The sequence below is a fragment of the Panthera tigris genome, chromosome E3, assembly GCF_018350195.1.
Source record: "Panthera tigris isolate Pti1 chromosome E3, P.tigris_Pti1_mat1.1, whole genome shotgun sequence".
Classification (NCBI taxonomy): domain Eukaryota; kingdom Metazoa; phylum Chordata; class Mammalia; order Carnivora; family Felidae; genus Panthera; species Panthera tigris.
The window spans coordinates 11,120,268-11,136,461 of record NC_056675.1 but is presented as its reverse complement, the minus strand read 5'-3'; the positions used below and the strand labels follow the sequence as shown (position 1 = coordinate 11,136,461).

Below are 16,194 nucleotides of genomic sequence, written 5' to 3'. Positions count from 1 at the left end.
CCCGTGTGAGGGCCTCGCTCTGCTGGGCTAGGAATCCAAGAGTAAACAGATCGAGTTGCCAGTGTCAGCTGGGCCTTCCGTAACAGACGCCACAGCAGTGGAAAACGAGAATGTTCTCGGAGATGACTCAACCTCCCGGCCCCCAGGTGGGGGCAGCCCCGGGCCTCGGCTCTGCCCTGGTGACTGGCTGTGGGCCAAGCCCAAGGGGGTGGCCGTGGGTTTTTAGGGCTGAAGACTGGGGTGCCTGTCAGGGTGAAGGGCACACACATGTGGCCATCTTGGCTCTCTGACAGGTTCCTGTCCTCGGTTTCCTCATCTGTGAAATGGGTCAACACTCTCTCTCCCCCAGGGCAGGTGTGTGAAGTGAGTCCAAAGCAACGTAGGCAAAGTGCACGTTGGAAGCTTGGGACCACCGCGGCTGGGACCCTGGGAGTGACAAGGGGGGCCCCCTCAAGGTCCACCTGCATCGGGGAGAAGAAATTACCACAGGAAACCAAAGAGAAGTGTCACTGTCAGAAGCTGGTAGATTCCAGGGTCCAGGGGAGGGCCTTGGCCAGCCGTGTGGGGTCCAGCAGCTCAAGGGCAAGGACGGGAGGGCGTGACGGAAGAGGCTGCGGAGTGGCTGGGGGAGGTCATTGCTGAGCTGAGCAGCACCGTCCAGGCCGGTGGCAATAGCCAGAGGGTTGGCGTGACCGGCTGGGGGAGGGGAGGGGAGGGGAGGGAAGAAGGTGGCGGGCCCGAGGAGGAGATGAGGATCAGGGAGGCTTTTTTTAGGATGTTGGAAACTTGAGCCTGTTGGTCGCTAAGACCAGGAAGCCAAGAATGAGATGGAGTCCCGAGAGGGAGGCGCCTGTGGGAGGGGAGAAAGGGAGAGAAGGTTGCCTTGGGACTGGTTTTCTCTGGCCAGAGACAAGGGATAAGATGGGTGAGAAAACCGAGCTGCTTTGAGAGGGGGCGCTCCCCAGCTGGCCTGAATCTTAGGAAATTGGGGGTGCAGCTTGGGGTGCGGAGGGGGAGGGAGGGCCGAGCTGATCCCGAGAGGGGGGATGGGTAGGAGCCAGGCCCTGGGGAGGGGGCATTTCCGGCTGGAGGCCATTGCTGAGAAGGACGGTGCTGGACAGGGGTCATCTAAGGATGGGGTCAGCCAAGGAGGCCGCCCAGGACACCCTGCCCCAGAGCCAGCCGCACGCGGCACAGCATCGGAGCGGCCACAGGAGCACTGGGGTGACCCGGCAGCCGGGGGCACTCATGGAGTCGCCAGGCAACAAGACAGCAACCCCAGGCAGTGCCCCTGCTTGGCTGTAAAGTCCTGCAATAGCAAGCCATCTAGGGACTCTTGTTTCTAACTAACAGTGTCAGGGACTTGGGGAGGGGGGTGGCCAGGACTACGATTGCTTCGGCGTCCAGTATTTTGGTTCTTGTTTTCAGCATCCTGGCGCAAAGCCGTTTGCATCCTTGGGAGGGCAGGTGGGCAGGCTGTGTGTGTGTGTGTGTGTGTGTGTGTGTGTGTCCTCAGCGGCTGTGTGAGGGTGCCGACCTCTCACCCTGGCCCCGGCGATCAGGGGCGGGGTGGGGGGACCCCTCCTGATGACTGGAGAGACGGGCTCAGGGGCCGTGGAAGTGCCTAAGGACACAGTGCCGACGCCGTCACTGGGACTCGAACCCAGGCCCCCTGACTCCAAAAGCAGTGCTCTTTGCCGAGCGTGAGCACGTGGCCCACAGCACCATCGGAGGGTCACACAGAGCCTGGACCGTGGGGACCGAGTTGGGGAGTGAAGCTCTCTCCGTGGAGCCAAGGTGAACCCCCAAATCACTGGCCAGCCACGGCCGAAGCGGATGAACTGGACCGGGGAAGGGGGGTGCTGTAGTCCTGGGGCCAGTCCCGTCCATCTCGTCCTGGGGCTCTTGTGGATTCTGGCGCCTGGACCCGGCTCCGGCAACCTCTTCCGGGTGGCTCTCAAGCCGCGTTCCCACACGGTCTGCCCTCAGGCCGTGCCTGCGGCCCCTCACGTTCGCCCCAGAGGACCTCGGCCCAAGCGTGTCCCTGTGACCCTCCGTGCGTCCTTGCACAGCCCGCCTTAATCACTTACCTGACCGACTCGCGTTAGCAGGTGCAAAGCCAGAGCAAAAGAAAGGTCTGGACAATAACCTGTGTTTGACCAGAGGGCCCCCCCCCCCGCCCCCTCCACCCCCAGGTAATCCACACCCTTCACCCCCCTGGCTTCTTTTTTTATGTGGTTAGGTTGCTACTACACGTGGTCTTAAAGGTGTTTTGTTTTTGTTTTGTTTTTTAATTTTCACACGATAGCTCCTAATTCCGCCAAAATGTACGACGCTGTGCATCATGTTTGGGGGCTTCCTTTTCCTTCTGCCGTCGTACGGCTGAGACGCATTCATATTCTTGCAAGTCACTGTGGACCGTTCGTTTTGATGGCTGGGTAATCGTCTTCTGTCATTGTCCTTCTCCTCGCCCAGTGATGGGCGTCTGGGTTGTAGCCAGGTTTCTGTTCCTGAGAACAGGCCGTTAGGAATTTTCTGGCCGGTGCCTCCCGTGACGTGTGTGTTTCAGAGGGTGGGCACCTCCGAGGGGAAGAGCTGCGTCACAGAGATGCTGCTGCGGGGCCACACCTGCCTCCCAGCTGTCCCGCCTTAGAGACCGCACGGCATAGTGGACCCGAGGCAGTAACAGCCTTAACCTAACTGAGCGTCAGTTTTCCTGCCGGAGAAGTGGGAACAAGTAGTTATGCCACACGTGCATTCAGTTGGCGCCGATGATGCCCAGACCGTGGCACATCCTGTGGCAGGCGCGGGGGGACCTGGGTAAGAAAGGCTCGGCCCACCGCCCTGATGGGGGGACAGGGAACAGATGGATGGCGGAGCAAAGTCAGATCTGGAAGTGAACGATCTCTGACATTGTCATCACGGGGGAGGTGGTGGACCGGGGCTCTGACCTGCCAAGGGGTGTTGGGCTGGGCTTTTCGGCTGGGGCCCCTTTGTGCGACTGACCCTCCTCGGCGAGGGTTGCGGTGGGGGCCACAAGGAAGGGGGAGATCTGGAATCCGGCAGAGATCATTTAACGCCAGAGAAGCCACGAGCCTGTACGCAGAAGGCGTTGTCCGATCCGCGAGGCCTGCGCGCTCCCCGAGAATGCTGCTGGGGGGGTGGGGGGGGGGTCCAGTTCTGCCCGGGGTCCCCGGGCCAGCTCCTTGACTCAAGGCATCGCGTGACCACACGTGCTGAAGCAGGACCTTTTTTTTTTTTTTTTAATGTTTATTTATTTGTGTATTTTGAGAGAGAGAGAGAAAGAGAATCCCAAGCAGGCCCCACGCTGTTAGCACAGCATGGGGCTTGAACTCACACTCACGAACCGTGAGATCATGACCTGAGTTGAAATCAAGAGTCAGCACTTAACTGAGCCACCAGGGCGCCCCATGCAGGATCTCGAGCACTGCTTTGTGTGCTTAGGGGCTCCTTAAATCCTACCCTACTCTGCAAGGGAGTTATTTCCAAACCTCTTTCAGAAATGAGAAAGCCGCTCCAACCTTGTCTTGGGTGGGTGGGTGTCAAGCCAAGGTCCACACTTAAGCCTTTTCCATCTCAGATGCCCCAAGGAAGAAAGAGAACCACCAGTCAGCTCAGATGTGCTCCGCGCTTGGGTATGTGTTCATGAAGCAAGAGGCTGGACTTCACCCAGACTGTGTCTCCACCCTGGCACAACCTGTTCCATCCTGTCGGGCTGCCCCAGGCCATTGGGACATGCGTAAGGAAACAATAAGGAAGCCACTCTTGGAAGCTTGTGGCCTTGGCCCTCAGGGCGGGGCTTGGCCAGCCCTTTGCCCCAGGTTTCTCACCTTCCCCTGGTGTCCCTGGAGGAAAGAAGTGAGGGGTCAGTGGAGGCCGGAGTCAGAGGTGAGGGCAGTCTGCTGACCTCCCTCCTGGTGCCTCTGGCCAGAGCGCTGGCTGTGGAAGACCACCGTTCCCTGCCATGGCCTTGTGTTTTTTCACCGACCTTATCTCCTCAGCTTGTGGAATCTTGTTTCCTGGCCGCATAGGGACCCACACCCACCGCCGCCAGCCTGGTCCAGCCCCCCCTACCCCGTCCCCCCCAGCTCCTGTCAGCCTCCTTGAAGAGAGTAGCCTCCTAGCTGGTCTTAGGGCCCTCACCTACCCCTTACCCTTGGCCACAAGGTACTCCCCTCCCCTAGGACCCTTCTATGAGTCTTATGGGGACCTTCCCTGTACCTGCTCAATTTTCTTTTTTATTGTGGTCAAATATACATAACAAAATGTACCATTTTAACCTTTTTTTTTTTACGTTTATTTATTTTTGAGAAAGCGAACACACATGAGCAGGAGAGGGGCAGAGAGCGGGATGGGGTGGGGACAGAGGATCTGAAGCAGGCTCTGTGCTGACAGCAGAGAGCCCGATGCGGGGCTCGAACTCGCGGACCGTGGAAGATCATGAGCTGAGCAGAAGTCTGATGCTCACCCGACTGAGCCCCCCAGGCGCCCTTAACCGTTCTTAGGTGCACGAGTGAGTCAGTGGCGTTAGGTATATTCACCCTGCTGTGCAACGGTCACCCCCATCGATCTCCAGAACTTTTCTATCCGCTCAAACTGAAACTCTGTTTCCATTGAATGACTGCTCCCCGGATCCCCCACCCCACAGCCCCTGGCAACCGCCCCCTGCTCGGTTTTAGATTGCAAACCCCTGTTCTGCCAGCCCTCTGCCCCTTCTCCACGTTTTTGATTGGCTCTGTGGCACAAGCATCTCATGCACTATGTCATGTGTCCCACCCCTCCACAGTAAATCCTAATTGTCCAGTTATTTAAGGTGGGGCCCCAGCACCCGAAACAGTGCTTGACACATAAAGATGCTTAGTGATTTGTTTGTCGAATGACTGAATGATCTAGCCGCCGGGTTTAGGCTGCTGCCTGGGTCCGGGAGCTTTCTCCAGACCCCAGTGATTCCTTGTGCCCTCCCCGCCCCCCCCCTTTTTGCAATCCTGTCCGTGTGTGTCACCCTGGAAGCTGCCAGCACCGTCCCCCACACTGTGATTGTCCTGGCCGCCCGTGACACAAGCACAGCGGGTTTTGCCCGTGTTGACAGAAGAAGAAGCCCCTTTTCAAGATCGTCCTTCAAGTCCAGAACTAAAGCTTGAAACAGCAGCCTCCAGTTGCCAAAGACAGCAGAAATGAAACGGAAGCAACCCAAGAGACCTATCGAAGACCCAGGAAAAACATAAAAAAGGCTGGTTGAGAGAACAAAGCCGGACCCACGCCATCCGCCTGGCTTTCCTTTGGGAAGGACCGCGCTGGACAGACCCCGGAGCGCTTCTGTCGCTCACGGTGTGCGGTTGCAGAAAAGCATCAGCTGGGGCCAGCGGGGTCTCGGGAGCAGGTCGGACCCCAGCCCCTCCGCCTCCTCACTGGACATGCTGCAGAGAGAGAGATGTGGCTGAACTTCCCTCGCTCCGGACCGAACCAGCCGCCCTTTGCAGGAAACGCTCCCGGCTTCCCAGACGGAATTTCAGAATGGGCTGGTGGGCATTCAGAGACCCCAGCGGAACGAAGGAACAAGAACGTGTGGAAGCAGGTCCCTGGAACGTGCTAGATGCCTGTTCTGGGCCCCCGTTTGCGCGGCCCATCCCGTGGGCATGAAGAACGTGGGCTCATGTTAAAGCTCGGCCGGCCAGGCTGTCGTCACAAAGGCTTGCACTTACTCTGTGATGAGCCGGCAGGTGACCTCAGCGGGGTCTGGCCGACACAGGGCATCATGACCCTGCAGGAAGCAGGCTCCGGTCCCAGACGGGGTCTGGCTCCCGAAGCCAGCTCAGGCCTCCCCCTAGATTCAGGTCTTCGGCTCAGGATTCCTCACACAGGGAACCCTTGCTGATCCCTGACTGCGTGGAGGGGTCGTCGTGGTGTCTGGGAAGGGAGGGCAGGGGAGTGCGACAGCCTGGCAGGGCCATCAGTCAGCCAGCAGGTGAGTGGAGAAGGTGACAGAGAGGCCCCTAGGGGCCCCGGCCTGATGGCGATGAGGCAGGCCACCTCCCCGGCTCCCCCCACGCGGACGGCCCGTGTGCTCAGCCACGGCGGACATCCGTGAAGATACCCAGGCCTCTGCGTGGCCTGGCGGGATGCTGGGGTGACGTCAGGCCCGGCCTCTTCCCTCGGAAACCATCATCCTGGCTGTCTGCCGGGGGCCGGGATGCCGGTGAGGCGGACGGAGACTTTGCAGCCAAAGCTTGTTGCTTTGGAGGGTCAGGTGTGCGAGAGCTAGGACTGCATGGGACCCTGGAGGTGGCCGAATTCATCCTCCCCTTGGAGACCTCATGCCCCCTGCAGCCCGCTGGTCTCTGTAGCCTCGCTCGCTTGTTTTTTTTTTTTTTTTTCCCCCATGTTTCTTCATTTTGAGAGAGAGAGGTGGGGGCGGAGAGCACAAGCTGGAGAGGGAGAGAGAGAATCCCAAGCAGCGCAGAGCCCCGTGCGGGGCTTGAACTCACCAACTGTGAGGCCACGACCTGAGCCGAGATCAAGAGTCAGACGCTTGACGGACTGCACCCCCCGGGCACCCCGCCTAACTGGCTTCAGAGCTTCTCTTTACTTGGAACACCAGCTGGCCTCCGTGTGGCCTCCCCGCCAGCTACCTCTGCCTTCCAAGAAGAATAAATAGCCGACGAGTTAACTGCTAAGTATAGTTACAACGGGTCTTCACTCACTGGTGCTCCTTTGACAACAACCCTGTGAAGTAGATGCTGTTATTATCCCCATTATACGCACGAGGAGACTGAGGCACAGAGAGGTTAAACTTAAGGTCACACAGCCATAAGCAGCAGCATTGCCTTCACCCCATGGTGCGCGACAGCCAGGTGGTGGCTGGAATCTTCCTCCAGGCCAAAAGGCATGGTCTGGGCCCTAGAACCCCTGTTCTGTTCAACAGAGCCCAGCGATGCACGGGCTCCCCCGAGATGGGGGACTTGCACAATTCTTGGGGTATGTCCCGAACCACAAGCTGCTGTCCCCCCGTCTCTCTCCTTCGTTGCTTGGGGCTGTAGAATTTTACGTCCTGTCTACCTGACGGCTCCGGCAGAACCTGCCCGGTGACAGTCATACACAGTTGCAAGGGTTGTGCACTGCTCAACTCCGAGAGCTCTCTTTCACAGAGACTATGAGGTGAACGAGCCCCACCCCCAGAGTTGTGATACACCACCTGCCCAGCTGTCTGGGCAGCAGATCGGTCCTGGGTTCTTCCCACAGCTGGATGGGATTTTGCCCGCCCTTAAAAGGTGTTCTCCAGACGCACTCCATGGTTCTAGAATCATCTTTCTGTGCCTTCTTGGCCAGGCCCCTTGAGGTCACCCTGCTGTGGAGCTGGCGGGGTTCCACGTGGCCCGAGGTGGAGCCGGATGGGAGCCAGGCCACCTTGAGCCTGCCCCTCACTGTACAGAGGAAGGAAGCAGCCCAGGGCTCAGCAGCCCCGGGTGCCAAGTTGGGACCAGAACCCAGGTCTCATCTCCAAGACCACGGTCTTCACTCTCTCCCCGGGCTGCTTTGTTTTCCCGTGTTGTTTCATCCCGTTCCTGAGTACTTTGAGGGCACGTAGAGGGCACCCCGCTCTCTTCCTCCTCGGGTTTCCCAACAGCAGTTAGCACAGGCTGGGTAATTGCTGGGTTTGGGTCCTCTCTGCAGACCTTCAGAGACAAAGTACAGAGAGGCCACAAACGCCGGGGGCTCAAGCATCTGGAGGATGCTTAGCCATGACTCATTAGAAGGCTGGGACTGGAGACTTTAGTGTCTCCCAAAAGAAGGGTAAGTCAAGGCAGCACCCCACAAAATACAGGCAGTTTGTCTGATCAGGGCTTCTGTGGCTTGGGGGTGGGTCAGTGGCCATAGTTCACTTCTTGTGAACAGTGAGTGTTGATTCTATTCCTACCCTGTGTCAGGTGTATGCACGGAGAATCCAGAGTCCTTGCCAGTGAGAGCTCACGGTCTTCTGGGGGAAACGAGCGTTATTTGTGATAGGTTGTGGAAAGCACCCACGACCATCATGCACAGTTGCACAGATTGTGCACTGCTCAACTCTCAGGGCATACTTCACATAAACTGAGATGAACGAGTTGTGACGCGCAACCGTCTACAGTGGCTGTCATGTCCTCTCGTGGACACAGTGTCAGGCTTCAGGTTGTCAAGGGAGGACGGGCTCTAGACTGGTGGCAGGCGAGGGAGGGGGATCGGTGCCAATGTGGAAAGGCTGTCCCCCAAAGAAGATGCTGACACCGGGTCGTGGAGGATAAGCAGCAAGGCTCCAGCCAAAGAAGAGGGAAGGCTGTGCCGGGCAGTAGAAAGAACATTTGTCAACCTTTGGAGGCTGGGGAGGGAGGCCGAGAGCAAGGGAGCGGGATGAGGGGGGAGGTCACGTGGAGGGGAGTGGTAGACAGAGGAGCTTGAGAGGCAAGACAGGTGGGGCTGAGCGCCACGGAGCAGGGGAACGGGGAGCAGGAAGAACCAGGGGCCCGTCGGTCCCTCCGGCTGATCCGCGCTCCCGGAGGCCCACCCACACCGAGGAGCGCATTTCGAGATGGGCGTCCGGTAGCTGGACCTCAGAGGCCCTCGACCCCGGGAGACGGGTCACATCAACAACACATTTATACCCCGTTTACACAGAGGCTGGAGCGACCGTCTGCTGGTGTTTATGCCTTTCCGGGACGGCTTCCATGGTCTATTTCTGGAGCATCCCTCACGGCCAAGAGGGCACAGGGAGCGAGTGCCGTATCTCCTTGCCTTCACAGACAGCTGGGCGGCCGCTGTGCGTGGCGGTCTGGTGACTGGGGGGGGGGCTGCCGGGGGTCCCCAGGAAGGAGCCAGGCCGGGCCGGGGTTGCCACTTACGGAGGTGGTCCCCGAGCAATTGCAGATTTTCTTTGTCCCCCCAGCATTGCCAGTTGGATGGGGGACAGAGATGTGACGTGGAAACCAAAGAGCCGGATGGAGCTTGAGGAGTGTGTGCGGCCGGTTGAGCAGAGCGTCAGCGGGGAGGAGAGTGACACCTTGCTCACGACTCTGGCACAAGAGATTTCTTTAAAGTCAGATGCGTCTGGGGCGCCTGGGTGGCTCCGTCTGTTAAGCTTCCGACTTCGGCTCGGGTCATGATCTCGCGGTCCGTGAGTTCGAGCCCCGCGTCGGGCTCTGGGCTGACAGCTCAGAGCCTGGAGCCTGTTTCAGAGTCTGTGTCTCCCTCTCTCTCTGACCCTCCCCTGTTCATGCTCTGTCTCAAAAAAAATAAATAAACGTTAAAAAAATAATAATAAAAAAAATAAAGTCCGATTCGTTGAGGTATGCCGCATTTGCATACGGTAGAACCCACCCCTTTTAGGGTATAATCCTTTGCGTTTTGACAAATGCGTGTGATCTTGTAACCACCGCCTCAGTCAAGATACCAAGCACTCCTGTCAACCAAAAATTTCCTTGATGCTGTTCTACTTCTGTCTTTAATTTGTTTTTAACGTGTATTTAGTTTTGACAGGGAGAGGGAGAGCACAAGCCGGGGAGGGGCAGGGAGAGAGGGAGAGAGAGGATCCAAAGCGGGCGCCTCGCCGACAGCAGTGAGCCCGACGCGGGGCTCGAACTCACAAACCTCGAGTTCGTGACCCGAGCCAAAGTCGGACGCCCAACCGACTGAGCCACCCAGGCGCCCCTCTTTCCCGTTTTAACCCCTGTGGGAGGGATAGTTGGGCCCTTGCTGGGGTTACTCGTCAGGCCTCTCGCTGCCGGGGCTCCCCGCGATGGATGGGTTTCGCACGCCGGGCACCGAGCCCGGGCCGGGCCTCCTCGCACTTGAGAGCCACAGCGACGCCAAATAACCACAGGCCGTTTCCGGCTGCTGCTGCCGGTGTCGCTCTGGGGGCCCTTGCAGCTGGATGAGGGACAGGGAGGCAGGCACCAAGGGGCAGTGAGTGCCACACCCTGGCCTGGAGGAATCGAGGGTCTCGTCTGGGGACAGAAATGAGCAGTGCACACCCGAGGCTGATCCGTATTACCGAAGGTGACGGGTGACAGTTGGGGAATCCGGGTCCCCCAAAGGGCACAGACGGCCGCACCTCTTTCTCATGCGAGGAAGAAAAGTACCGTAAAGGCTGGGCTGTCGGTTGGGTGACGTGACTTGGGTGTGGGATGACCGTGGGAACTCCCGAGTTGGTGGGGGATTGGGGGTGGGGGTTGGGGGGGACAGCGGTGGAGGCTTAGATGTCAGAACGTGGGGGGGCCTACAGAAGGCACTTCACCCACCTGCTCCCTGCCAGAGCCCCCCTTCGGCTTCTTCCCCTGGGAAAAAGCGGGATCTAAGCCCCTTCAGCTGTAGTAGGGCAACCTAGAGGCTGGCTCAGGGGTCCCCAAAGATTGGGGGGTGAGAGGGGACCACCAGCCTCTCCAGGCCCCCCTGAGGCCTCGTGAGTCGGAAATGGAGGGTCTTGGCAGGGGGGACTAACACCGTGTCCTCTGTCTGTCTGTCCGTCCGCCATCCAGGTGCAAGTTCTTCAGTCTGACCGAGACGCCCGAGGATTACACCATCATTGTTGACGAGGAGGGCTTCTTAGGTGAGTGCTTCCACCACTGGCGCTCGGCCGGACAGTGGCCTGCACTCCGTGCTGGCTGCCCGCCGCCTTATTTCTGCCCCTCCACCTCCTTACTTTTTGCCCGCCGCCTTATTTCTGCCTCCCCTCCGCCTTCCTAGCGGTGGGTTAGAGAGTCAGCAGGGGGTCTGTTTTCTTCTCTCCCTGTGCCCTGGCTGATCCCCTCCGTTTCCGCTTGTGAGACTCCCCCGGGAAAGGCGACGGCAGAGCTAAAAGGGTCAATAAAGACAGTGCTTACCCAGCTGGGAACTGAAGCTACCAAGAAGGCACCCGGGGCTTGTTTTCTTGAGCACCTGCTGTTGGGCGAGGGGCTTTAAAATGTCCTCAGTCCTTGTTCGCTTTGGAGGAAGCCCTGATTATCTTCCTTTTGTGATTTTCCTTTCCGTTGTTCCGTTTTTCAGATTGAGATATCATTCATGTATCACAAAGTCCACCATTTTATTTTAGTTTTGAATTTTTTTAACGTTTATTTATTTTTGAGAGACAGACAGAGTGCACACGGATGGGCAGAGAGGGAGACACAGAATCCGGAGCAGGCTCCAGGCTCTGAGCTGTCAGCACGGAGCCTGACGTGGGGCTTGAACTCACAAACTGTGAGATCATGACCTGAGCTGAAGTCAGTCGCTTAACCGACTGAGCCACCCACGCTCCCCATAAAGTCCACCATTTGAAAGTGTCCAGTTCTGTGGTTTTTGAAATGCACGGGGTTGTGCAGAACATTCCAGAACATTTTCCTCACCCCAAAAAGAAACCTCGTACCTGTTAGTATCACTCCCCCTTCTCCCCTTCCCCCGTGTCCTTTTGGTTTCATCAGTAAGGTTTTTACTATGTTTGTCCTGCTCTTAAGCTCGAAGCTCCTGGAGCAGAGGGGACGTCACGGGCCCAGGCTCACCAGCCACCAGCTGGGCTCCCCCCAGAGCAGACGTTCCTTCCAAGCCCCTCAGTTCCGTTCCTCAAAGCATGCAGAGAACGCAGCAAATTCAGAGTTTTTATAAAACCCCTATTCCGCCCCAAAGACAACTCCTGGTCACTTTTTTTTTTTTTTTTAACGTTTATTTATTTTTGAGACAGAGAGACAGAGCATGAACAGGGGAGGGGCAGAGAGAGAGGGAGACAGAGAATCCGAAACAGGCTCCAGGCTCTGAGCTGTCAGCACAGAGCCCCACGTGGGGCTCGAACCCATGAACCGCGAGATCATGACCTGAGCCGAAGTAAGGTAACATTTCCTGTGATAGCCCAGCCTCTCACCGTGCACGTCGTGGTGGACGGGGCCTGCCTCCTCACCGGGTCCCCAGCGGTTAGCATCCAAGTTGTTTCCTTGTTCTCTAGTGATAAATTTGTGAACTCCTGAAATGTGTAACATACATTCTTATCCGGGCTGGCTCCTTAAATGGGGTCTGAGACGTGGTGTTTGTGGGGTCACAAGTCAACCATCTGTGTGGTTCTCCATGCAAGCTGAAGGGCGGCCGAACGAGACCGTCCTCACTGGTGAGCACGCGAAACCCTGGGGGAGCAGATACGGCCCCCACCCGCTCTGTCATCGTTACACGCCCCTGCCCGGGGCACCTAGCCAAGGTTGGGGGGCTGCACCCAGCCCCCCCATATCTAAAGGCGCACGGTTTCCCTCCCTCCGAGGGGACAGCTGCCCGGCCACAGCAGGGACAGGACAGGCCCTACGGGAGGCCCTGCCCCATCATCAAAGTTATCTAGCTAGTCATTCATTCATTCATCCGTTGACTCACTCATTCACTCAGCAGATAGTTTCTGAGCCTGCGGGCCGCGAACGAGAACTTTTGCCTTGACCACAAAGCGCGGTCCCGTGAAGAGTGACTGCCTGGGCAACCCGAAGCCATCTGCATTTCTGCGTGGGGACGCGTGCCCTTGTGCGGGAGCACTGAGGAGCGCCCCGGAGTATCTCTTCTCTAGGATCAGATGCCCTGTCTGGTCCATCTCCCCGGACGAGACTGACTCTCTCCATCGTGAGGCTGCAAAGGAGGCATCGCGGGGAGCGGGGAGCCGGGGAGCCGGGCTTTGCAGGCCCTGGGAGCCCACGTGTGCAGGAATTGTCAGTAACTGGGGCGGGAGGTGTCCCGCAGCTAAAGGGCCGCCTGCTCGGAGCCCCCCCGGCCCCCTCCTCTGGATTGCAGGAGGCAGCATTTACTGAGCACCTGCTGTGTGCCGCATCTCGCTGGGCCCTGGAGGGGTAGCCGGGGGTGGGAAACACCACCTCTGACCCCATGAGCCTCAGGGCCTGCCAGCTAATGACACCGTTCTCGTGGTCGGTGCCGTGCAGGGAGGGTGTGGGTGCCGTAACGGCATGTCGCAGAACATACCCTGCTGTGCAGGAGACCCCCTGGGAGGGGCCCTCGAAATAGGAAGCAAGATGAGCCGAGAGCGGATACATGCGCTCCCTGAATCAACATATACTGCCTTATTTCACTGCCCCGCTGGGGCTGCTGTCTGTTGACGTTGTGCCTAATAAGCCCTGGGAAGGACTCTTTTTTTTTTTTTTTTTTTTTTTCTCACGCAAGGCTTGGAACGGGATATAGCATTTAAAAAAAATTTTTCAAGTTTATTTACTTTGAGAGAGAGAAAGAGAGAGCAGGGGAGGGGCAGAGAGAGGGAGAGAGAGAACATCCCAAGCTCTGTCAGCGCAAAGCTTGATGCGGGGCTCGAACCCACAAACTGCGAGATCATGACCTAAGCTGAAGTCAGGAGTCGGATGCTAAACCGACTGAGCCACCCAGGCGCCCCGGGAAAGACTTTTCTTACCTTCGTTTTATAGATGAGGAAAGTGAAACACAGAAATGTGTGTAACCTGCCCAAGATCTCACCGTTGGTGTCCTCTCTGGATGCCTCCAACGGCCAGGCCCTGGGCAGGGGAGGTCAGAAGCGCAGGAATCCAGCCTTTGCCCCTCAGGTCTCGGGAGGACAGAAACACAGGAACCAGAATGACAGCATCAGTGGAGAGTGGCGCTCAGCTTAGCGGGCAGAAGTGCAGTCCAAGAGGACTTCCTTGAGGAGGCAGGGCCTGAGGCAGACCCAAGGAAATGAGTAAAGAGCTACCCAGTGGAACCTATGCGGTTGGGGTTGGGGACACTTCCAGAGTGGAGGGTTGCTTGGCACTCTCAGGGAACTGAGGTCACTGGGCACATGAACAGGGGAAGGAAGCAGGACGAGTGAGACCAGGAGAGGCAGAGGCAAGGGGGAGCCAGTGAAGGGTGTTGCCTGAACTCGAAGGGCTTGCCCGCAGAGAACCGAGTGGGGAGGCTGGCACAGTGAGGACAGAGCAGGAATCGAGAAAGATTCCAGATCAGAATTTACCTGGGACTTTCCTGAGCTCCACTGCCGACCGGCACAGAGCCTCACGTTTTGGGTCTGGAAGAAGTAGTGAGTCTTCTTCAGGATGTCCCTTTCTTGGGGGGGGGGGGGCTCCGAAGAGGAGACTTTGGGGGAGCTCGTGTAGTCAGGGAAGGCTTCCCGGAGGAGGCAGTTTTTTGCTGCCCTTGATGGGCTGAGGAGGGAGAGAGCATGTCCGGTAGGCGTCTATGAGTAAGTACAGGAGAAGAAGCAGAGACCAGGTCCAGTTCTAAAACAGAGGTGAGCAAGGTAAATTTGCACCTTATTCCGCAGACAGTAGGGAGCCACTGAAGATTGTTGAGCTGCAAGAGAGTCATCACTGAGGCTGGATTCAGGTAGAGGCAGCTGGGTGAGTGTACGGGAGGGGAGTGTGAGGTGGGGGCCTCCCTGGGAAGTGTAGAAGCAGGCGCTGTCCAAATTGAGGTCTTGAGACCCTTACTGGCCCAGGGAGGGGATCACCCACCACCCTGAAGCCCTGAGGTTCCTCGGAGCCAGTAACAATCGCCTGGCTTCCCCCCCAAACCTTTTCCAGTGGCAGGGAAGTAACAATAGCAAAGGGCTCATCTGCTCAGTCTTCAAGTCAGGGGAAGGTGGGACCTGGGACAGGTTTGAACTATTCACCCAGCAGGGGCTGGGAGGAGGGGCCCAGCCTCTGGCCACCCTTAACTCTGTGACTTCCAGGTAGGGGGTCTTGCTTCCAGGCTGCAATTCCTGGCCAGCAAACCAGGCTTCTTGGTCATCCATTATTGCCCAAGAAGAATCTAGAAACATCGTGTGCCTCTAATGAAGTGTGCTGTCTCCTGCACTCATGTTCTAGACCTCTGGGGTGAGGGGGGGGGGCGGGGGCGGGGATACACAAAGCCAGACTCCTGTTCACCTGCACAGCCTTCCTGTTATGAGCTCAGTGGAGACGCCTCACCTCATGGGCTCGTTCCAGTGGTTAAGAGCAAAGACCCGTTTTACAAGTGAGGAAACATCACTGTGCGTGATGGATGGGGTGCGGATTTGAAGCAGGAAATGCCTTTGCGACGGTCCGGGCAGAATTAAGGAAAGTACTCTGACAAAGTGGTATGGGGGTTCCAACAACCGAGGTCAGGAGCAGCTGCTGAGAAGGGGGTGGGGTGGCAGGCAGTGGGGGAAGGCTCTTAGAGGCAGGATCTGGGGGAGGGGAGGGGAGGGGCGGAGGGAGCCACACGGTTCCACCTTCTTGCCCAAGCTCTGGGAGGCTTCTCTTCAGAAAGGGAGTTTGGTCTGTGGCCACCTCCGTGGGACACCTGGCTGTGCCAGCTGTGCAAACACTGCTTGCCCCCCAAAGGCCTCCCGTGGCCTCTGTTAGCATCAGCCAGGGAGCCTTGGTGACTGTTCACTGGCGTGGAACTTTCACGGTTGGGAACCGGCCGCCCTTTGCAGTTCACTTGCACGCAAGATGAAGAATCTTGGAGGGGGTGGGGACAGGACGTCAACCAGACAGCTCTTCGTTTAATGTGGAGATTGAGAGTTGGCTCAACTGGATGCTGTCCGTCTGGGTGGCAAACAGAAGCAGGAAGCGTGTGTGGGCTTCGATCTTTTACATATTGAATGAGCACTTACTATGTGCGGTGCAAGGTGTTCTTGGGGACCCAAAATGACAGTCCCTGCCCTGACTTCTGGGTAGTGGGCAGAATCTTAGGTTTGCAGTTTCAGAGGGGCCCGGGGGTAATTGGGCTCCCCATCACGGGCCCCCACAAAGTCCCCGTATCCGAACGTGTGATCCGTCGCACAGTGGCGAGGGGCGAGCTCAGGGGCCGCGATCGGTCCAAAGGTGGAGCAGGAAAGTCGTTGAAAAGCAACCCCTGGCCTCACCCTGGGCTGAGACAGGAAAGACCCAGGTTCGGGTCCAGCTCTGCCACTTTCGCTGCTTATGATTCTGGACGAGCTGCTTCATCCCAAACCCGGGATCACCCTTCCCTTCCAGAAGGCGCGCACGTGGCCATACTATGCACCTGTGCTCCATAGGCATCAGGGGAGTCGCCGCGTCTACCTTGCACGTCCACAGGGGCGGAGAGGGCTGTGCCCGCCAGAGCTCTGAGCTCCTAGCTTGTCATTTACCATTTCAGTAAGCGGAGGACAAAGTGGTGCCCCCAGCGGGGGTCGCCTCTCCAGGAAGTCCAAGCTCCCAGCTCAGTCCGTCCGGTTCTTATTGTTCCCCTAAAGCTGATCCTCCC

The 16,194-nt window shown here is 57.9% G+C and overlaps 1 protein-coding gene and 1 long non-coding RNA gene across 3 annotated transcripts in view; both read left to right on the top strand.

Annotated features, from left to right (window-relative positions):
* CASTOR2 (cytosolic arginine sensor for mTORC1 subunit 2) overlaps nucleotides 1-16,194 on the top strand; it is a 57,407-nt gene that overhangs the window by 24,150 nt on the left and 17,063 nt on the right. For both annotated transcript variants that reach the window (XM_042971475.1, XM_042971476.1), the window contains exon 2: nucleotides 10,524-10,594. In XM_042971475.1, coding sequence (XP_042827409.1) covers nucleotides 10,524-10,594 — 71 coding nt within the window. The remainder of the gene's footprint in view (nucleotides 1-10,523; nucleotides 10,595-16,194) is intronic.
* On the top strand, nucleotides 5,545-9,136 carry LOC122234571. The gene is made up of 3 exons (XR_006212395.1): nucleotides 5,545-5,986; nucleotides 8,668-8,809; nucleotides 8,936-9,136. It is a non-coding gene; the product is annotated as an uncharacterized LOC122234571 (long non-coding RNA).